Source organism: Pecten maximus, chromosome 10 (genome assembly GCF_902652985.1).
Source record: "Pecten maximus chromosome 10, xPecMax1.1, whole genome shotgun sequence".
Lineage (NCBI taxonomy): Eukaryota > Metazoa > Mollusca > Bivalvia > Pectinida > Pectinidae > Pecten > Pecten maximus.
This window is the reverse complement of record NC_047024.1, coordinates 554943-579659: the sequence shown is the minus strand read 5'-3', so window position 1 is coordinate 579659 and position 24717 is coordinate 554943. Positions and strand designations below refer to the sequence as shown.

General features: G+C 40.0%; 1 protein-coding gene across 1 annotated transcript in view; it reads left to right on the top strand.

Annotated features, from left to right (window-relative positions):
• The window catches only part of LOC117335852 (MAM and LDL-receptor class A domain-containing protein 1-like), a 60604-nt gene extending 36396 nt beyond the window's left edge, over window positions 1-24208 (top strand). Inside the window, exons 28-40 of the mRNA XM_033896097.1 lie at window positions 562-790; window positions 1546-1680; window positions 1853-1983; window positions 4600-4684; window positions 4827-4904; window positions 11082-11228; window positions 11598-11758; window positions 16721-16916; window positions 17475-17621; window positions 17803-18062; window positions 19342-19432; window positions 20587-20730; window positions 23862-24208. Coding sequence (XP_033751988.1) covers window positions 562-790; window positions 1546-1680; window positions 1853-1983; window positions 4600-4684; window positions 4827-4904; window positions 11082-11228; window positions 11598-11758; window positions 16721-16916; window positions 17475-17621; window positions 17803-18062; window positions 19342-19432; window positions 20587-20730; window positions 23862-24208 — 2151 coding nt within the window. The remainder of the gene's footprint in view (window positions 1-561; window positions 791-1545; window positions 1681-1852; window positions 1984-4599; window positions 4685-4826; window positions 4905-11081; window positions 11229-11597; window positions 11759-16720; window positions 16917-17474; window positions 17622-17802; window positions 18063-19341; window positions 19433-20586; window positions 20731-23861) is intronic.
• Window positions 24209-24717: the final 509 nt, after the last annotated feature.

Below are 24717 nucleotides of genomic sequence, written 5' to 3'. Positions count from 1 at the left end.
TTTTCTCCAAACACTACGAACCAGGGTTAATTCAATGAAATTTGGTAGGAATCTCCCATGACTAAAGGTCAACCAAAATTGTGAATTATATAGTACCAACCCGTAGGGGCCTGAGGGGTATGGCCAAAAGGGTCAAATAGACTGAAATTTCAAAAGTCTTCTCAGCACCCACATATGGTAGAATCAAATACTCTTCACAGATAGAAATGTCTCAAAATTGTGAATTTCTTGATCCTGAGGTCTCAGTTTGCCCCCTGGGGAGGTGGTAAACTTTACTATAGTTTATATTAAGAAATCACAATATTGACTATCATTTATTTGATTTCAATTAGAATTCATCATAATGGTAACATTATTATCATTGGATGACAGCTTGATGGTATACACATGTTGATCTAGACTGACCGCCTAGGCTAATTGGCGGGGCCAAAAAGGGTCAATTAAATTAACTTAAATATTTCAAGACTCAGGTGACTCTTTAGTCCCATGGGCATTTTGTTTATTGATCTTTCCTTTGTAAGTTATGCAGCCAATATTAATTATAACTATCTTGTTTTGTAGGCCGTATTTGAAGGAGTGATAGGCAGTGGGTACCAGAGTGACATAGCCATTGATGATGTCAAAATCACTGCTGGAGCTTGTGCAGGCAATGGAAATTGTAACTTTGAAAAGGATACATGTTTGTGGTCCAATATTCAAGGGGATGATTTTGATTGGTTGAGAAAAAGGGGTCGTACACAAACCCAGTTTACTGGTCCAAGTTCTGACCACACCACTGGAGGTTTCACAGGTGAGTAGAACAACCTTTCAAAGGTCAGTATCATAGCTAAAGGTCACAGGTCATTGGTAGAACTACAGGGCCAAAGGTCAATATCATAGCTAAAGGTCACAGGTCATTAGTGGAACAACCTTTCAAAGGTCAATTTCATAGCTAAAGGTCACAGGTCATTGGTAGAATGACGAGTCAAAGGTCAATATCATAGCTAAAGGTCACAGGTCATTAGTAGAACTACTGGCCAGTGTTCAATATCATAGCTAAAGGTCACAGGTCTTTAGTAGAACTGCTGGCCAATGGTCAATATCATAGCTAAAGGTCACAGGTTGTTAGTAGAACTGCTTTCCAATGGTCAATATCATAGGTAAAGGTCACAGGTCATTAGTAGAACTGCTGGCCAATGGTCAATATCATAGCTAAAGGTCACAGGTTGTTAGTAGAACTGCCAGGTCAAAGTTCAATATTTTAAGAGTAGCTTTAGTTCCCAGGCCATTAGTAGAACTACAGGTCACAGGTCAATATCGTAGCTGATGTTCACAGGTCCGTATGTACCACTATTGTTTAATGTTTGACAGTAACGGTAAGCATTACTAAATCATTTGATATATGGAATTAACGATTAAGTTACTGACAGTAACGGTAAGCATTACTAAATCATTTGATATATGGAATTAACGATTAAGTTACTGACAGTACCGGTAAGCATTACTAAATCATTTGATATATGGAATTAACGATTAAGTTACTGACATTAATTATGTATATTACAGGTTACTACATGTTCGTTGAGACATCCGCACCACGAGTGCCTGGTGATAAAGCATGGCTTGTCAGTACTCCAAGGTCGCCAACCTCTACCACTACCTGTATGAGTTTCTGGTACCACATGTATGGTACTGCTGTAGGTAAGTCATACACAATTTGTCATGTATTTATAGTTCGGTTATTTCAAAACTCTAATGATACCTCCCTGCAACAAAGTTAGGGAGTATACTGGTATATCAGTCTGTGTTGGCCCCGAACGAAAGTTCTAGTTATATTTGTTGCTGATATTTTTGGAACAATTTCATGCTGCAGGAAGTCTCAATGTGTATGTCAATACAACCTCCACTGGAACACTCACCACACTTTGGACACTATATGGTAACCAACAGAATGCCTGGCACCAAGGACAGATACCAATGGTCCCACAGTCCAGCACATACACTGTAAGTATCTCATGTCTAGTCCGATAGTCCAACACATACACTGTAAATATCTCATGTCTAGTCCGACAGTCCAGCACATACACTGTAAGTATCTCATGTCCAGTCCGATAGTCCAACACATACACTGTAAGTATCTCATGTCAAGTCCCATAGTCCAGCACATACACTGTAAGTATCTCATGTCTAGTCCGATAGTCCAACACACACACCGTAAATATCTCATGTCTAGTCCCACAGTCCAGCACATACACTGTAAGTATCTCATGTCTAGTCCCACAGTCCAACACACACACCGTAAATATCTCATGTCTAGTCCGACAGTCCAACACATACACTGTAAGTATCTCATGTCAAGTCCCACAGTCCAACACATACACTGTAAGTATCTCATGTCTAGTCCGATAGTCCAACACATACACTGTAAATATCTCATGTCTAGTCCGACAGTCCAGCACATACACTGTAAGTATCTCATGTCAAGTCCCACAGTCCAACACATACACTGTAAATATCTCATGTCTAGTCCGACAGTCCAACACATACACTGTAAGTATCTCATGTCAAGTCCCACAGTCCAGCACATACACTGTAAATATCTCATGTCTAGTCCGATAGTCCAACACATACACTGTAAATATCTCATGTCTAGTCCGACAGTCCAGCACATACACTGTAAGTATCTCATGTCAAGTCCCACAGTCCAACACATACACTGTAAATATCTCATGTCTAGTCCGACAGTCCAACACATACACTGTAAGTATCTCATGTCAAGTCCCACAGTCCAGCACATACACTGTAAATATCTCATGTCTAGTCCGATAGTCCAACACATACACTGTAAATATCTCATGTCTAGTCCGACAGTCCAACACATACACTGTAAATATCTCATGTCTAGTCCGACAGTCCAGCACATACACTGTAAGTATCTCATGTCTAGTCCGATAGTCTAACACATACACTGTAAGTAAATATATGTACAATAACTTTGAGTATCACAGTTGAACAGTTTCAAGGTAAGGAACCGATTATGATACAGTGTATGTAGATTTAAGCTCATCTGGTCTGAACATACGTTGTCTATCAAATTTTCCTAAAATCACTATCAGTCATAAACAACAGAGTTGATTTTTTACCAAACTAACATGTCTATACAGGAATGTAGCAAATTAGATTTCTTTAAAATCCTTCTTAAGAAATGAATTAATGGTCCCAATTGGGTGTGAAGCATCTTTGGATGAAAGGAACTAATTTTGTATATATGGTGTGTCTTGCCCCCCAGTGGCTTGAGGAGAAGTGCCCAACAGGAAAGATATTATTAGTAAATAGCAAATTCAAAAAAAATTCTTCTTCTTCTGTAGGATTAAAATGATTTGGTCCAAATTTGATCTGAAGCAACCTTAGGTAAAGGGGAACAAGTTTTGTTTAAACGTTGAGTCTGGCTGCCTTGGGCCTGAATGGCTGTACTCAAAAAGGGAATTATTAAAAAGCAAATACATTGAAATCCTTCAAAGAAAATCCCCCTCCCTTCTCCATTGCACCAGTAGTGGAACTATAACATATTAGAGACAAATCATTTTTAGGTGCCCCTTCTTAATGTCCTGATGGATTTCAATCAAATTTCACATGAGGACTATTTGGTGAAGGAAACACAATGTTGTACATTGTATAAATGTAAGGTCTTATACCAGAGTGGAAGGGAAGGGGCCCAAATGGTGAAATCTGTCTTCTGCTGTTTTTAACAAATCTTCAGAGACATGAACTAAAAATGGATTGACTGATTTGCCAGATTGGCGGCGCCCAGTATAGGAAGTCAGTTGGTTATAAATGTTGAGTGCCTTTCAACTTTGAATCTTCTTAGGAACCAGATAGCTAAATTTTAAAGGAAAATGTTGACTGTGATACAGATAGCTAAATTTTAAAGGAAAATGTTGACTGTGATACAGATAGCTCTATTTTAAAGGAAAATGTTGACTGTGATACAGACAGCTAAATTTTAAAGCAAAATGTTGACTGTGATACGTGGTACTGTGAGGCAGATCCCAAAGTAGGGAGTGCTTTGCTTTAATCATTGAAATATCCAGATGAATGATGCAGGCATCATAGGTCTCTTATCATTTGCATTATCTAATATCCTGGGTACACTTTTGAGAATGTTTTTGTTTAAAATTTTGTTACAGATTCGGGGAATTTCTTGCCCCCAATTCATTATATCATATTTTGTGTATTTATCAACTGCTTACTCTGTGGCTTGAGGTCGCTCAAGCTAGGTATCTCTCCTTTCTATCAGTCATAGCTAGCTACATGTAAGCTATGATCGCTCAAGCTTGGGGGTTGCATGCCCCAATAGTATCATTAGTATTTTAATTGTTTAGGTGTATCTTTTTTAGTAGTGAGTCAAATTTTATTTTGTATTGGTGTTAGTTGTGTTGATGTAATTTAGTTGTAAGAATGAGCAGCCCCTAAGAATGCCAAAACATTTAATAATCAAATGAACCTGAACTAGTTATTGGTTCCATTCAATAAATTTTTGACTTTCATACTGTTTTGTTGTGTTGTGTTGTATAAACAGATTGTATATGAATTGAGGTTTTGTCTGTTCTTTTGTCACAGATTGTGTTTGAAGGCATCAGAGGAACTAGTTACCAAGGTGATATTGCCATTGATGACATCCTGTTTACACCAACATCTTGTGGATGTAAGTTTTTACTTATCCCTAATAAATCTCCTTGAAAATGATCTTATCAGTGAAATGTGAAATGATTCCAAGTGATATGGAAGAGCAACATGCTTAGTATAATACCAGAATTACTGAATTAGAGGAAACTTCTTTCTTCTAGATTTACCAGCGACAGCCAATCCAGCAAATGCCAGTACTACCCCAGCTCCATCAGCAAGTCCAACACCTACACCATTTGGTAAGTATTTCCCTTTAATCTGCAAGTTCATTATTTCATACATCTTGTTCACCACCCCAAATAAATCTACATATCCAGTGTAGACACTGGACAACAAATGTTATGTACATATATATTATAAACATTATTTGTAAACCTTGGTCCCACTATTAATACCCACTCTACTGGTGAACATCTGTCCCACTATTAATACCCACTCTACTTGTGAACATCAGTCCCACTATTAATACCCACTCTACTGGTGAACATCTGTCCCACTATTAATACCCACTCTACTGGTGAACATCTGTCCCACTATTAATACCCACTCTACTGGTGAACATCTGTCCCACTATTAATACCCACTCTACTGGTGAACATCTGTCCCACTATTAATACCCACTCTACTTGTGAACATCTGTCCCACTATTAATACCCACTCTACTGGTGAACATCTGTCCCACTATTAATACCCACTCTACTGGTGAACATCTGTCCCACTATTAATACCCACTCTACTTGTGAACATCTGTCCCACTATTAATACCCACTCTACTGGTGAACATCTGTCCCACTATTAATACCCACTCTACTTGTGAACATCAGTCCCACTATTAATACCCACTCTACTGGTGAACATCTGTCCCACTATTAATACCCACTCTACTTGTGAACATCTGTCCCACTATTAATACCCACTCTACTGGTGAACATCTGTCCCACTATTAATACCCTCTCTACTTGTGAACATCTGTCCCACTATTAATACCCACTCTACTTGTGAACATCTGTCCCACTATTAATACCCACTCTACTTGTGAACATCTGTCCCACTATTAATACCCACTCTACTGGTGAACATCTGTCCCACTATTAATACCCTCTCTACTTGTGAACATCTGTCCCACTATTAATACCCACTCTACTTGTGAACATCTGTCCCACTATTAATACCCACTCTACTTGTGAACATCTGTCCCACTATTAATACCCACTCTACTTGTGAACATCTGTCCCACTATTAATACCCACTCTACTAGTGAACATCTGTCCCACTATTAATACCCACTCTACTTGTGAACATCTGTCCCACTATTAATACCCACTCTACTGGTGAACATCAGTCCCACTATTAATACCCACTCTACTGGTGAACATCTGTCCCACTATTAATACCCACTCTACTTGTGAACATCTGTCCCACTATTAATACCCACTCTACTTGTGAACATCAGTCCCACTATTAATACCCACTCTACTTGTGAACATCAGTCCCACTATTAATACCCACTCTACTGGTGAACATCAGTCCCACTATTAATACCCACTCTACTGGTGAACATCAGTCCCACTATTAATACCCACTCTACTGGTGAACATCTGTCCCACTATTAATACCCACTCTACTGGTGAACATCTGTCCCACTATTAATACCCACTCTACTGGTGAACATCTGTCCCACTATTAATACCCACTCTACTGGTGAACATCTGTCCCACTATTAATACCCACTCTACTGGTGAACATCAGTCCCACTATTAATACCCACTCTACTGGTGAACATCTGTCCCACTATTAATACCCACTCTACTTGTGAACATCAGTCCCACTATTAATACCCACTCTACTGGTGAACATCAGTCCCACTATTAATACCCACTCTACTGGTGAACATCAGTCCCACTATTAATACCCACTCTACTTGTGAACATCTGTCCCACTATTAATACCCACTCTACTTGTGAACATCAGTCCCACTATTAATACCCACTCTACTGGTGAACATCAGTCCCACTATTAATACCCACTCTACTGGTGAACATCTGTCCCACTATTAATACCCACTCTACTGGTGAACATCTGTCCCACTATTAATACCCACTCTACTGGTGAACATCAGTCCCACTATTAATACCCACTCTACTGGTGAACATCTGTCCCACTATTAATACCCACTCTACTGGTGAACATCTGTCCCACTATTAATACCCACTCTACTGGTGAACATCATGTCCCACTATTAATACCCACTCTACTGGTGAACATCTGTCCCACTATTAATACCCACTCTACTGGTGAACATCTGTCCCACTATTAATACCCACTCTACTGGTGAACATCAGTCCCACTATTAATACCCACTCTACTTGTGAACATCTGTCCCACTATTAATACCCACTCTACTGGTGAACATCTGTCCCACTATTAATACCCACTCTACTTGTGAACATCTGTCCCACTATTAATACCCACTCTACTGGTGAACATATGTCCCACTATTAATACCCACTCTACTTGTGAACATCTGTCCCACTATTAATACCCACTCTACTGGTGAACATCAGTCCCACTATTAATACCCACTCTACTTGTGAACATCTGTCCCACTATTAATACCCACTCTACTTGTGAACATCTGTCCCACTATTAATACCCACTCTACTGGTGAACATCTGTCCCACTATTAATACCCACTCTACTGGTGAACATCTGTCCCACTATTAATACCCACTCTACTGGTGAACATCTGTCCCACTATTAATACCCACTCTACTGGTGAACATCTGTCCCACTATTAATACCCACTCTACTGGTGAACATCTGTCCCACTATTAATACCCACTCTACTTGTGAACATCTGTCCCACTATTAATACCCACTCTACTGGTGAACATCTGTCCCACTATTAATACCCACTCTACTGGTGAACATCTGTCCCACTATTAATACCCACTCTACTGGTGAACATCAGTCCCACTATTAATACCCACTCTACTGGTGAACATCAGTCCCACTATTAATACCCACTCTACTGGTGAACATCAGTCCACTATTAATACCCACTCTACTGGTGAACATCAGTCCCACTATTAATACCCACTCTACTGGTGAACATCTGTCCCACTATTAATACCCACTCTACTGGTGAACATCAGTCCCACTATTAATACCCACTCTACTGGTGAACATCAGTCCCACTATTAATACCCACTCTACTGGTGAACATCAGTCCCACTATTAATACCCACTCTACTGGTGAACATCTGTCCCACTATAATACCCACTCTACTGGTGAACATCTGTCCCACTATTAATACCCACTCTACTGGTGAACATCTGTCCCACTATTAATACCCACCCTACTGGTGAACATCTGTCCCACTATTAATACCCACTCTACTGGTGAACATCTGTCCCACTATTAATACCCACTCTACTGGTGAACATCAGTCCCACTATTAATACCCACTCTACTGGTGAACATCTGTCCCACTATTAATACCCACTCTACTGGTGAACATCTGTCCCACTATTAATACCCACTCTACTGGTGAACATCAGTCCCACTATTAATACCCACTCTACTGGTGAACATCAGTCCCACTATTAATACCCACTCTACTGGTGAACATCAGTCCCACTATTAATACCCACTCTACTGGTGAACATCAGTCCCACTATTAATACCCACTCTACTGGTGAACATCTGTCCCACTATTAATACCCACTCTACTTGTGAACATCTGTCCCACTATTAATACCCACTCTACTTATGAACATCTGTCCCACTATTAATACCCACTCTACTGGTGAACATCTGTCCCACTATTAATACCCACCCTACTTGTGAACATCAGTCCCACTATTAATACCCACTCTACTGGTGAACATCTGTCCCACTATTAATACCCACTCTACTTGTGAACATCTGTCCCACTATTAATACCCACTCTACTTGTGAACATCTGTCCCACTATTAATACCCACTCTACTTGTGAACATCTGTCCCACTATTAATACCCACTCTACTGGTGAACATCTGTCCCACTATTAATACCCACTCTACTGGTGAACATCTGTCCCACTATTAATACCCACTCTACTGGTGAACATCTGTCCCACTATTAATACCCACTCTACTGGTGAACATCTGTCCCACTATTAATACCCACTCTACTGGTGAACATCTGTCCCACTATTAATACCCACTCTACTGGTGAACATCAGTCCCACTATTAATACCCACTCTACTGGTGAACATCTGTCCCACTATTAATACCCACTCTACTGGTGAACATCTGTCCCACTATTAATACCCACTCTACTGGTGAACATCAGTCCCACTATTAATACCCACTCTACTTGTGAACATCTGTCCCACTATTAATACCCACTCTACTTGTGACCATCTGTCCCACTATTAATACCCACTCTACTGGTGAACATCTGTCCCACTATTAATACCCACCCTACTGGTGAACATCTGTCCCACTATTAATACCCACTCTACTTGTGAACATCTGTCCCACTATTAATACCCACCCTACTTGTGAACATCTGTCCCACTATTAATACCCACTCTACTGGTGAACATCTGTCCCACTATTAATACCCACCCTACTTGTGAACATCAGTCCCACTATTAATACCCACTCTACTGGTGAACATCTGTCCCACTATTAATACCCACTCTACTGGTGAACATCAGTCCCACTATTAATACCCACTCTACTGGTGAACATCTGTTCTACTATTAATACCCACTCTACTGGTGAACATCAGTCCCACTATTAATACCCACTCTACTGGTGAACATCTGTCCCACTATTAATACCCACTCTACTGGTGAACATCTGTCCCACTATTAATACCCACTCTACTTGTGAACATCAGTCCCACTATTAATACCCACTCTACTGGTGAACATCTGTCCCACTATTAATACCCACTCTACTTGTGAACATCTGTCCCACTATTAATACCCACTCTACTTGTGAACATCTGTCCCACTATTAATACCCACTCTACTGGTGAACATCTGTCCCACTATTAATACCCACTCTACTGGTGAACATCAGTCCCACTATTAATACCCACTCTACTGGTGAACATCAGTCCCACTATTAATACCCACTCTACTGGTGAACATCTGTCCCACTATTAATACCCACTCTACTGGTGAACATCTGTCCCACTATTAATACCCACTCTACTGGTGAACATCAGTCCCACTATTAATACCCACTCTACTTGTGAACATCAGTCCCACTATTAATACCCACTCTACTGGTGAACATCAGTCCCACTATTAATACCCACTCTACTGGTGAACATCTGTCCCACTATTAATACCCACTCTACTGGTGAACATCAGTCCCACTATTAATACCCACTCTACTGGTGAACATCTGTCCCACTATTAATACCCACTCTACTGGTGAACATCTGTCCCCCTATTAATACCCACTCTACTGGTGAACATCAGTCCCACTATTAATACCCACTCTACTTGTGAACATCTGTCCCACTATTAATACCCACTCTACTTGTGAACATCTGTCCCACTATTAATACCCACTCTACTGGTGAACATCTGTCCCACTATTAATACCCACTCTACTTGTGAACATCTGTCCCACTATTAATTCCCACTCTACTTGTGAACATCAGTCCCACTATTAATACCCACTCTACTTGTGAACATCTGTCCCACTATTAATACCCACTCTACTGGTTAACATCTGTCCCACTATTAATACCCACTCTACTTGTGAACATCTGTCCCACTATTAATACCCACTCTACTGGTGAACATCAGTCCCACTATTAATACCCACTCTACTGGTGAACATCAGTCCCACTATTAATACCCACTCTACTGGTGAACATCTGTCCCACTATTAATACCCACTCTACTGGTGAACATCAGTCCCACTATTAATACCCACTCTACTTGTGAACATCTGTCCCACTATTAATACCCACTCTACTGGTGAACATCTGTCCCACTATTAATACCCACTCTACTGGTGAACATCTGTCCCACTATTAATACCCACTCTACTGGTGAACATCTGTCCCACTATTAATACCCACTCTACTTGTGAACATCTGTCCCACTATTAATACCCACTCTACTTGTGAACATCTGTCCCACTATTAATACCCACTCTACTGGTGAACATCTGTCCCACTATTAATACCCACTCTACTGGTGAACATCTGTCCCACTATTAATACCCACTCTACTGGTGAACATCTGTCCCACTATTAATACCCACTCTACTGGTGAACATCTGTCCCACTATTAATACCCACTCTACTGGTGAACATCTGTCCCACTATTAATACCCACTCTACTTGTAAACATCAGTAAGATACCCTATTAATGTCCACTTTTTTTGTGTGTTGTGTAGTGAACCAGTCCAAATATGATTGTTCCTTTGAAACAAACCTTTGTTCATGGACTCAAGCCAAAGATGATATTTTTGACTGGACACGGGCACAAGGACCAACTGCTTCTGTCCAGACTGGTCCAACCAATGACCACACTTTAGGAACTGGTCAGTATCATATAATTTCATCAATAATATTATGATTAGATATATTAAGTTCTGTTTTGTCTATGCTAGAAGTGTGCTTAATGCCATAAAGATTTTTGTTCAAATAAGCTTTTGGGCTACTTACTTTAAGTTATTTAAAAACTTCTCTTTTTCAAAACATTTTCATGAAACCATGCTACCAAAATTTCACCAATGGGTAGTTGATGGTGAGAGTTGTGTTTTTGTACAGGTTTGTACATGTTTATTAAGTGTGAGAGTTGTTTTAGAAACCATAGGCTGGTAGATATTTATTAAGTGTGAGAGTTGTTTTAAAACAATAGGCTGGTAGATATTTATTAAGTGTGAGAGTTGTTTTTCTTCTTTTTTTAGGACAAGGGTGGTACATGTTTATTGAGTCATCAAATCCACGTAAAATGAATGATACAGCTCGTTTGGTGTCAGCCTCTGTACCGAGTGGGTCACAGCAATGTCTGAGTTTCTGGTACCACATGTATGGACCTAACATCAACCGACTCAATATCTATATTAAGGTGTGTATCAACTGCTGTCATATAACCCTTACAGCATCTAAAGACAGACAGGTTCTATATTTACAGAAGGATACGGGGGTAAAGTTTAGGTTCTATATTTACAGAAGGATACCAGAGTAAAGTTTAGGTTGTATATTTACAGAAGGATACCGGGGTAAAGTTTAGGTTGTATATTTACAGAAGGATACCAGGGTAAAGTTTAGGTTCTATATTTACAGAAGGATACCAGGGTAAAGTTTAGGTTCTATATTTACAGAAGGATACCGGGGTAAAGTTTTGGTTCTATATTTACAGAAGGATACCGGGGTAAAGTTTAGGTTCTATATTTACAGAAGGATACCGGGGTAAAGTTTAGGTTCTATATTTACAGAAGGATACCAGGGTAAAGTTTAGGTTCTATATTTACAGAAGGATACCGGGGTAAAGTTTAGGTTCTATATTTACAGAAGGATACCAGGGTAAAGTTTAGGTTCTATATTTACAGAAGGATACCGGGGTAAAGTTTAGGTTCTATATTTACAGAAGGATACCGGGGTAAAGTTTTGGTTCTATATTTACAGAAGGATACCGGGGTAAAGTTTAGGTTCTATATTTACAGAAGGATACCGGGGTAAAGTTTAGGTTCTATATTTACAGAAGGATACCAGGGTAAAGTTTAGGTTCTATATTTACAGAAGGATACCGGGGTAAAGTTTAGGTTCTATATTTACAGAAGGATACCAGGGTAAAGTTTAGGTTCTATATTTACAGAAGGATACCGGGGTAAAGTTTAGGTTCTATATTTACAGAAGGATACCGGGGTAAAGTTTAGGTTCTATATTTACAGAAGGATACCGGGGTAAAGTTTAGGTTCTATATTTACAGAAGGATACCAGGGTAAAGTGTAGGTTCTATATTTACAGAAGGATACCAGGGTAAAGTTTAGGTTCTATATTTACAGAAGGATACCGGGGTAAAGTTTAGGTTCTATATTTACAGAAGGGTACCTGGGTAAAGTTTAGGTTCTATATTTACAGAAGGATACCGGGGTAAAGTTTAGGTTCTATATTTACAGAAGGATACCAGGGTAAAGTTTAGGTTCTATATTTACAGAAGGATACCGGGGTAAAGTTTAGGTTCTATATTTACAGAAGGATACCGGGGTAAAGTTTAGGTTCTATATTTACAGAAGGATACCGGGGTAAAGTTTAGGTTCTATATTTACAGAAGGATACCGGGGTAAAGTTTAGGTTCTATATTTACAGAAGGATACCGGGGTAAAGTTTAGGTTCTATATTTACAGAAGGATACCAGGGTAAAGTTTAGGTTCTATATTTACAAAAGGATACCGGGGTAAAGTTTAGGTTCTATATTTACAGAAGGATACCAGGGTAAAGTTTAGGTTCTATATTTACAGAAGGATACCGGGGTAAAGTTTAGGTTCTATATTTACAGAAGGATACCAGGGTAAAGTTTAGGTTCTATATTTACAGAAGGATACCAGGGTAAAGTGTAGGTTCTATATTTACAGAAGGATACCAGGGTAAAGTTTAGGTTCTATATTTACAGAAGGATACCGGGGTAAAGTTTAGGTTCTATATTTACAGAAGGATACCGGGGTAAAGTTTAGGTTCTATATTTACAGAAGGGTACTAGGGTAAAGTTAGGTTCTATATTTACAGAAGGATACCGGGGTAAAGTTTAGGTTCTATATTTACAGAAGGATACCAGGGTAAAGTTTAGGTTCTATATTTACAGAAGGATACCGGGGTAGAGTTTAGGTTCTATATTTACAGAAGGATACCAGGGTAAAGTTTAGGTTCTATATTTACAGAAGGGTACTAGGGTAAAGTTAGGTTCTATATTTACAGAAGGATACCGGGGTAAAGTTTAGGTTCTATATTTACAGAAGGATACCAGGGTAAAGTTTAGGTTCTATATTTACAGAAGGGTACTGGGGTAAAGTTTAGGTTCTATATTTACAGAAGGGTACTAGGGTAAAGTTAGGTTCTATATTTACAGAAGGATACCGGGGTAAAGTGTAGGTTCTATATTTACAGAAGGATACCGGAGTAAAGTTTAGGTTCTATATTTACAGAAGGGTACCAGGGTAAAGTTTAGGTTCTATATTTACAGAAGGATACCGGGGTAAAGTTTAGGTTCTATATTTACAGAAGGATACCAGCTTTGACACTCCAGTATGGACCAGGTTTGGTACTCTGGCTAAAGTTTAGGTTCTATATTTACAGAAGAGTACCAGGGCAAAGTTTAGGTTCTATATTTACAGAAGGGTATCTGGGTAAAGTTAAGGTTCTATATTTACAGAAGGGTACCAGGGTAAAGTTTAGGTTCTATATTTACAGAAGGATACCGGGGTAAAGTTTAGGTTCTATATTTACAGAAGGGTACCAGGGTAAAGTTTAGGTTGTATATTTACAGAAGGATACCGGGGTAAAGTTTAGGTTCTATATTTACAGAAGGGTACCAGGGTAAAGTTTAGGTTGTATATTTACAGAAGGATACCGGGGTAAAGTGTAGGTTCTATATTTACAGAAGGATACCGGGGTAAAGTGTAGGTTCTATATTTACAGAAGGATACCAGGGTAAAGTTTAGGTTCTATATTTACAAAAGGATACCGGGGTAAAGTTTAGGTTCTATATTTACAGAAGAGTACCAGGGCAAAGTTTAGGTTCTATATTTACAGAAGGGTACCGGGGTAAAGTTTAGGTTCTATATTTACAGAAGGATACCAGGGTAAAGTTTAGGTTCTATATTTACAGAAGGATACCGGGGTAAAGTTTAGGTTCTATATTTACAGAAGGGGACCAGGGTAAAGTTTAGGTTCTATATTTACAGAAGGATACCGGGGTAAAGTTTAGGTTCTATATTTACAGAAGGATACCGGGGTAAAGTTTAGGTTCTATATTTACAGAAGGGTACTAGGGTAAAGTTTAGGTTCTATATTTACAGAAGGATACCGGGGTAAAGTTTAGGTTCTATATTTACAGAAGGATACCGGGGTAAAGTTTAGGTTCTATATTTACAGAAGGGTACCAGGGTAAAGTTTAGGTTCTATATTTACAGAAGGGTACCGGGGTAAAGTTTAGGTTCTATATTTACAGAAGGATACCGGGGTAAAGTTTAGGTTCTATATTTACAGAAGGGTACCAGGGTAAAGTTTAGGTTCTATATTTACAGAAGGGTACCAGGTTAAAGTTTAGGTTCTATATTTACAGAAGGATACCGGGGTAAAGTTTAGGTTCTATATTTACAGAAGGGTACCAGGGTAAAGTTTAGGTTGTATATTTACAGAAGGATACCGGGGTAAAGTTTAGGTTCTATATTTACAGAAGGATACCGGGGTAAAGTGTAGGTTCTATATTTACAGAAGGATACCGGAGTAAAGTTTAGGTTCTATATTTACAGAAGGGTACCAGGGTAAAGTTTAGGTTCTATATTTACAGAAGGATACCGGGGTAAAGTTTAGGTTCTATATTTACAGAAGGATACCGGAGTAAAGTTTAGGTTCTATATTTACAGAAGGGTACCGGGGTAAAGTTTAGGTTCTATATTTACAGAAGGGTACCAGGGTAAAGTTTAGGTTCTATATTTACAGAAGGATACCGGGGTAAAGTTTAGGTTCTATATTTACAGAAGGATACCGGGGTAAAGTTTAGGTTCTATATTTACAGAAGGATACCAGGGTAAAGTGTAGGTTCTATATTTACAGAAGGGTACCAGGGTAAAGTTTAGGTTCTATATTTACAGAAGGATACCAGCTTTGACACTCCAGTATGGACCAGGTTTGGTACTCTGGCTAAAGTTTAGGTTCTATATTTACAGAAGAGTACCAGGGCAAAGTTTAGGTTCTATATTTACAGAAGGGTATCAGGGTAAAGTTAAGGTTCTATATTTACAGAAGGATACCAGGGTAAAGTTTAGGTTCTATATTTACAGAAGGATACCAGGGTAAAGTTTAGGTTCTATATTTACAGAAGGATACCGGGGTAAAGTTTAGGTTCTATATTTACAGAAGGATACCGGAGTAAAGTTTAGGTTCTATATTTACAGAAGGATACCAGGGTAAAGTTTAGGTTCTATATTTACAGAAGGATACCGGGGTAAAGTTTAGGTTCTATATTTACAGAAGGATACAAGGGTAAAGTTTAGGTTCTATATTTACAGAAGGATACCAGGGTAAAGTTTAGGTTCTTTATTTACAGAAGGATACCAGGGTAAAGTGTAGGTTCTATATTTACAGAAGGATACCGGGGTAAAGTTTAGGTTCTATATTTACAGAAGATACCGGGGTAAAGTTTAGGTTCTATATTTACAGAAGGGTACCGGGGTAAAGTTTAGGTTCTATATTTACAGAAGGATACCGGGGTAAAGTTTAGGTTCTATATTTACAGAAGGATACCGGGGTAAAGTTTAGGTTCTATATTTACAGAAGGGTACCAGGGTAAAGTTTAGGTTCTATATTTACAGAAGGATACCGGGGTAAAGTTTAGGTTCTATATTTACAGAAGGGTACCGGGGTAAAGTGTAGGTTCTATATTTACAGAAGGATACCAGGGTAAAGTGTAGGTTCTATATTTACAGAAGGGTACCAGGGTAAAGTGTAGGTTCTATATTTACAGAAGGATACCAGGGTAAAGTTTAGGTTCTATATTTACAGAAGGATACCGGGGTAAAGTTTAGGTTCTATATTTACAGAAGGATACCGGGGTAAAGTTTAGGTTCTATATTTACAGAAGTATACCAGGGTAAAGTTTAGGTTCTATATTTACAGAAGGGTACCGGAGTAAAGTTTAGGTTCTATATTTACAGAAGGGTACCGGGGTAAAGTTTAGGTTCTATATTTACAGAAGGGTACCGGGGTAAAGTTTAGGTTCTATATTTACAGAAGGATACCAGGGTAAAGTTTAGGTTCTATATTTACAGAAGGATACCGGGGTAAAGTTTAGGTTCTATATTTACAGAAGGGTACCAGCTATGGCACCCCAGTATGGACTAGGTATGGCACACAGGGAAATGTTTGGATCCAGGCTCATTACCCAATACCTAGCCAATCATCACAGTACAACATTGTGTTTGAAGGACTCACTGGAGCTGGTTATCGTGGTGATATCGGACTTGATGATATAAAAGTTGTAGCCGGACCTTGTACATCTTCTGGTATGTTATAGTTTAGGTCTATCTTCACTTGATTCTTTACTAACTTCAGATTGTTGTCTGTGATTGAACCATATTGGACATGTTTAAAAGGATTTGAGCAATAATTGAACCTATATATCCATGTGTAGATGAACATATAGCAGTACTTAATTTTGTGAGGGATATTTAAGTCAGTTTTTCTAATACATTTATCATAATTGTAACATCCCTTTAGAAAGTCATTAGGAAGAAATGTATTCATTATTTAAGTTAAGTAGGTAGTATCAATATTGAAGAATCATAATTGTGTGTTAATTTCATTATTTTATTATATGATGATATTAGTTAAACACATGATATTATCATTTTGTGTGATGACATTAGTTGAACACATGATATTATCATTTTGTGTGATGACATTAGTTGAACACATGATATTATCATTTTGTATGATGACATTAGTTGGACACATGATATTATCATTTTGTGTGATGACATTAGTTGGACACATGATATTATCATTTTGTGTGATGGCATTAGTTGAACACATGATATTATAATTGTATATGATTACATCAGTTGGACTACAATGTAACTTTGAGTCTTCGAGTCTGTGTGGATGGAGCCAGGATCATAGTGATAACATAGACTGGATATCCAAGGCTGGGAGGACATCCTCATCAGGCACAGGGCCCTCCACTGACCACACCACAGGAACAACCTCAGGTAAACAGCTTATTGTTCTGTCGTAGGTCATTACTACTAAAACCAACCTTGCCAAGAATAACAGGTACAAGACACTTAATCTTATGTCATAATTAAGCATTAAATAAACATTACATTAACCAACATTTTCCAATCTACACACCTTTACAATATACTAACAACCTGCTGTATGTCTTTGTAGGACATTATGTCTACATTGAATCAAGCCGACCAAATGTTCCCGGTAACAAGGCTCGCCTCCTCAGTACTTCTGTAGCCATGACAACACCCATGTGTCTGCAGTTCTACTATCACATGTATGGAAAACAAATGGGAACCTTGAATGTGTACCTGCGGGTGGGCACAACTCTGCCTACTGCTCCAATCTGGAGCAGATCATTTAATCAAGGCAACAATTGGATCTTAGGACAAGTCACCATCCAGAACAGTCAGGCTTATACGGTAGGTGGGGAGGTATTATTTAGGCTGTTACAGGTAAGTGGGGAGATGTTGTTTAGGGTGTTACAGGTAGGTGGGGAGATGTTGTTTAGGATGTTACAGGTAAGTGGGGAGATGTTGTTTAGGATGTTACAGGTAAGTGGGGAGATGTTGTTTAGGGTGTTACAGGTAGGTGGGGAGGTGTTGTTTAGGGTGTTACAGGTAGGTGGGGAGGTGTTGTTTATGTTGTTATAGGTAGGTGGGGAGATGTTGTTTAGGGTGTTACAGGAAGGTGGGGAGGTGTTGTTTAGGATGTTACAGGAAGGTGGGGAGGTGTTGTTTAGGATGTTACAGGTAGGTGGGGAGGTGTTGTTTAGGGTGTTACAGGTAGATGGGGAGATGTTGTTTAGTTAGTCACGGTTTGGTGGGGAGGTGTTGTTTAGGTTGTTACAGGTAGGTGGGGAGGTGTTGTTTAGGTTGTTACAGGTAGGTGGGGAGATGTTTAAGGTGTTACAGGTAGGTGGGGAGATGTTGTTTAGGGTGTTACAGGTAGATGGGGAGATGTTGTTTAGTTAGTCACGGTTTGGTGGGGAGGTGTTGTTTAGGGTGTTACAGGTAGGTGGGGAGATGTTTAGGTTGTTACATGTAAGTGGGGAGATGTTGTTTAGGGTGTTACAGGTAGATGGGGAGATGTTGTTTAGTTAGTCACGGGTTGGTGGGGAGATGCTGTTTAGGGTGTAACAGGTAGGTGGGGAGGTATTGTTTAGGTTGTTACAGGTAAGTGGGGAGATGTTGTTTAGGGTGTTACAGGTAGGTGGGGAGATGTTTAGGGTGTTACAGGTAGGTGGGGAGATGTTGTTTAGGGTGTTACAGGTAGGTGGGGAGATGTTTAGGGTGTTATATGTAGGTGGGGAATGTTGTTTATGTTGTTATAGGTAGGTGGGGAGATGTTGTTTAGGGTGTTACAGGTAAGTGGGGAGATGTTGTTTAGGGTGTTACAGGTAGGTGGGGAGATGTTGTTTAGGTTGTTACAGGTAGGTGGGGAGGTGTTGTTTAGGTTGTTACAGGTAGGTGGGGAGATGTTGTTTAGGTTGTTACAGGTAGGTGGGGAGATGTTGTTTAGGGTGTTACAGGTAGGTGGGGAGATGTTTAGGGTGTTACAGGTAGGTGGGGAGATGTTGTTTATGTTGTTATAAGTAGGTGGGAAAGTGTTGTTTATTTTGGTACAGGTAGCTTTAACAGCTTGGTGGGAAGATTTGTTTCATAAAAAAACAATTATGAATGTTATGTGGTTTGTTTACAGGTGGTGTTTGAGGGAGTTGTTGGAACTGGTTACACAAGTGACATTGCCATTGATGACATCAATTCTATCTCTGGAGCATGCCCTGACCCAGGTATGTCGATACTTTATTTTCTTTAAGGATTGACATTATTTTAGAATTATATAAAGTTAAGACTTCTGGTTCACATTTTCAGCCCACCATCATCAGACAAAATGGCTGATAAGTTCTTGATGTATTTCTTAGATTTCATTCATAGATTCCCCTTGTTATTGTATGGAGGAAAAGAGGAAAGAAGGGAAAGTAGAGAAAATAGAGAAAAGATAAATCTTACATATTGATTCGATGATGGGTGCCAAGATCCCTCTGGGGGTTTAGGTCACCTAACCTGAAGGGTCAAGGTTAGGATAACCTATAATCATCATGCATGGTCCATAGTCATCTGCATCCGCCACACGCCATCCGCCATCCTCATGCACTGTCTGTCGTGGGTAAACTTTTCACATTTCAAACTTCACCAGTGGGATTGAGCAGAAACTTATCTGAAATCATCCCGAGATGGTCCTGACCATGTTTAGTTATTTTTCGGATTTATCCAAAATCCAAGATGGTCACGGTGACAGCCATCTTGAAAAACACATTTTAACCATCTTCTCCAGTTCCACTGGTGCCATTGAGCTGGAAAATTGTTGAGGATGTTAAGGAAGGAGAGCCAATAAAGTGTTGTTATTTTTCAGCTTCATAAAAACTTTGACATGGCAGCAATGGCAGCCATTTTGTAACATGATTTCTCAATCATGGTTTTCCTGAACAACACTATTTCAAACTTCTTTGCCACCAGTGGGATTGAGCTGAAACTTGCCTACAATGATCATGAGATGGTGCTGACCAAGTGTTATTTTCTGGTCGGTCCAAAATTCATGATGGCCACCATACTTGCTACTGAGTATTTATACTACAATAGTACAAGAGTCAGATGACCGTTCAGATGACCGTTCAGATGACCGTTAAGGCCCATTGACCTCTTGTTTTATAAAGCATCTATAACTTTTGCATATTCTCTTTTTAGTGGTATTAATAAAAATCAAAAATTGAGTGCAGAAAGTTTGTATAAGTAGGACCATCATTAAACTATTTGGATATGTACTATCATATGTTTACCACTGATCATCCCATCAATATGAATAGCATCCTCAACCCCCACCTGTTGGTCCTCTCTACTGGCCTTATCAGAATATCAAAGTAAAATGTCTGGTATATGTTCTCAGGAAATTGTGACTTTGAGAAGGGCTTGTGTACTTGGACCAATGTGCATGATCAAACAGACCAATTCGATTGGCTGCTGAACAGGGGTCGCACCTCCAGTAGCATTACTGGACCCAGCAATGATCACACCACGGGAAATTCTGCTGGTAAGTAAAGGTGACAGTCATTTAATGGTAGTAAGGCTTAAACTTAACCCCAAGGTATTACTGGGTCAGACAATGATCACATCAGGGACCCAAGGTATTACTGGGGCAGACAATGATCACATCAGGGACCCAAGGTATTACTGGGTCAGACAATGATCACATCAGGGACACTTAACCCCAAGGTATTACTGGGTCAGACAATAATCACATCAGGGACACTTAACCCCGAGGTATTACTGGGTCAGACAATGATCACACCAGGGACACTTAACCCCAAGGTATTACTGGGTCAGACAATGATCACATCAGGGACCCAAGGTATTACTGGGTCAGACAATGATCACACCAGGGACACTTAACCCCAAGGTATTACTGGGTCAGACAATGATCACATCAGGGACACTAAACCCCAAGGTATTACTGGGTCAGACAATGATCACATCAGGGACACTTAACTCCAAGGTATTACTGGGCCACACAATAATCACATCAGGGACACCTAACCCCAAGGTATTACTGGGTCAGACAATGATCACATCAGGGACCCAAGGTATTACTGGGTCAGACAATGATCACATCAGGGACCCAAGGTATTACTGGGTCAGACAATGATCACATCAGGGACACTTAACCCCAAGGTATTACTGGGTCAGACAATGATCACATCAGGGACCCAAGGTATTACTGGGTCAGACAATGATCACATCAGGGACACTTAACCCCAAGGTATTACTGGGTCAGACAATGATCACATCAGGGACACTAAACCCCAAGGTATTACTGGGTCAGACAATGATCACATCAGGGACCCAAGGTATTACTGGGTCAGACAATGATCACACCAGGGACACTTAACCCCAAGGTATTACTGGGTCAGACAATGATCACATCAGGGACACTTAACCCCAAGGTGTTACTGGGCCAGACAATGATCACACCAGGGACACTTAACCCAAGGTATTACTGGGTCAGACAATGATCACATCAGGGACACTTAACCCCAAGGTATTACTGGGTCAGACAATAATCACATCAGGGACACCTAACCCCAAGGTATTACTGGGTCAGACAATGATCACATCAGGGACCCAAGGTATTACTGGGTCAGACAATGATCACATCAGGGACCCAAGGTATTACTGGGTCAGACAATGATCACATCAGGGACACTAAACCCCAAGGTATTACTGGGTCAGACAATGATCACATCAGGGACACTTAACCCCAAGGTATTACTGGGTCAGACAATGATCACATCAGGGACACTTAACCCCAAGGTGTTACTGGGTCAGACAATGATCACATCAGGGACACTTAACCCCAAGGTATTACTGGGTCAGACAATGATCACATCAGGGACACTTAACCCAAGGTATTACTGGGTCAGACAATGATCACATCAGGGACACTAAACCCCAAGGTATTACTGGGTCAGACAATGATCACATCAGGGACCCAAGGTATTACTGGGTCAGACAATGATCACATCAGGGACACTTAACTCCAAGGTATTACTGGGTCAGACAATGATCACATCAGGGACCCAAGGTATTACTGGGTCAGACAATGATCACATCAGGGACCCAAGGTATTACTGGGTCAGACAATGATCACATCAGGGACACTTAACCCCAAGGTATTACTGGGTCAGACAATGATCACATCAGGGACACTTAACCCTGAGGTATTACTGGGCCACACAATGATCACATCAGGAACACCTAACCCCAAAGTATTACTGGGTCAGACAATGCTCACATCAGGGACACTTAACCCAAGGTATTACTGGGTCAGACAATGATCACATCAGGGACACTTAACTCCAAGGTATTACTGGGCCACACAATGATCACATCAGGGACACCTAACCCCAAGGTATTACTGGGTCAGACAATGATCACATCAGGGACCCAAGGTATTACTGGGTCAGACAATGATCACATCAGGGACCCAAGGTATTACTGGGTCAGACAATGATCACATCAGGGACCCAAGGTATTACTGGGTCAGACAATGATCACATCAGGGACACTTAACCCCAAGGTATTACTGGGTCAGACAATGATCACATCAGGGACCCAAGGTATTACTGGGTCAGACAATGATCACATCAGGGACACTTAACCCCAAGGTATTACTGGGTCAGACAATGATCACATCAGGGACCCAATGTATTACTGGGTCAGACAATGATCACACCAGGGACACTTAACACCAAGGTGTTACTGGGTCAGACAATGATCACATCAGGGACACTTAACCCCAAGGTATTACTGGGTCAGACAATGATCACATCAGGGACACTAAACCTCAAGGTATTACTGGGTCAGACAATGATCACACCAGGGACACTTAACCACAAGGTATTACTGGGTCAGACAATGATCACATCAGGGACACTTAACCACAAGGTATTACTGGGTCAGACAACGATCACATCAGGGACACTTACCACAAGGTATTACTGGGTCAGACAATGATCACATCAGGGACACTTAACCCCAAGGTATTACTGGGTCAGACAATGATCACATCAGGGACCCAAGGTATTACTGGGTCAGACAATGATCACATCAGGGACACTTAACCACAAGGTATTACTGGGTCAGACAATGATCACATCAGGGACACTAAACCCCAAGGTATTACTGGGTCAGACAATGATCACATCAGGGACCCAAGGTATTACTGGGTCAGACAATGATCACATCACAGATACTTAACCCCAAGGTATTACTGGCCCAGACAATGATCACATCAGGGACACTTAACACCAAGGTATTACTTGGTCAGACAATGATCACACCAGGACACTTAACCACAAGGTATTACTGGGTCAGACAATGATCACATCAGGGACACTTAAACCCCAAGGTATTACTGGGTCAGACAATGATCACATCAGGGACACTTAACCCCAAGGTATTACTGGGCCACACAATGATCACACCATGGACACTGTTAAGATGTCCCTCAGTTTTTAGAAGATTTCAGTTCAGGTTTTATTGATCTGTCAAGAGCATTATAGCTGGTAAGGGTGACATTCCATTGAAGTATGTTACTGAATGTTATTTATATAGGTAATAGATTGGCTGATGCATCAATTAAGTTTCCTATTTGATCTTTTCCAGGACATTATATTTTCATTGAGTCTTCTGCACCACGGAGATTTGGAGATCGTGCAGTCCTTAAAAGTCAGTTATTCCAAGCTACATCTGCAAGGTGTCTAAATTTCTGGTACAATATGTACGGGTCAGAGATTGGATATCTCAATGCCTATATACAGCCTCAGAATGCTACAAACAGCACCCAAAGGATCAAGATCTGGTCACTGTTTGGTGATCAGGGTAACCAATGGAAGTCAGCTCGATCCATGTACTACAGCAGTGTGCCTTTCTATGTAAGTTATGTACTACAGCAGTGTGTCTGTCTATATAAGTTACCTGCATGTACTACAGCAGTGTGTCTTTCTATATAAGTTACCATGTACTACAGCAGTGTGTCTTTCTATATAAGTTACCTTGTACTACAGCAATGTGTCTTTCTATATAAGTTACCTTGTACTACAGCAATGTGTCTGTCTATATAAGTTACCTTGTACTATAGCAGTGTGTCTTTCTATATAAGTTACCATGTACTACAGCAGTGTGTCTTTCTATATAAGTTACCTTGTACTACAGCAATGTGTCTTTCTATATAAGTTACCTTGTACTACAGCAATGTGTCTGTCTATATAAGTTACCATGTACTATAGCAGTGTGTCTTTCTATATAAGTTACCTTGTACTACAGCAGTGTGTCTGTCTATATAAGTTACCATGTACTACAGTAGTGTGCCTTTCTATGTAAGTTATGTACTACAGCAGTGTGTCTTTCTGTATAAGTTACCATGTACTACAGCAGTGTGTCTTTCTATGTAAGTTACCATGTACTAAAGCAGTGTGTCTTTCTATATAAGTTACCTTGTACTACAGCAATGTGTCTTTCT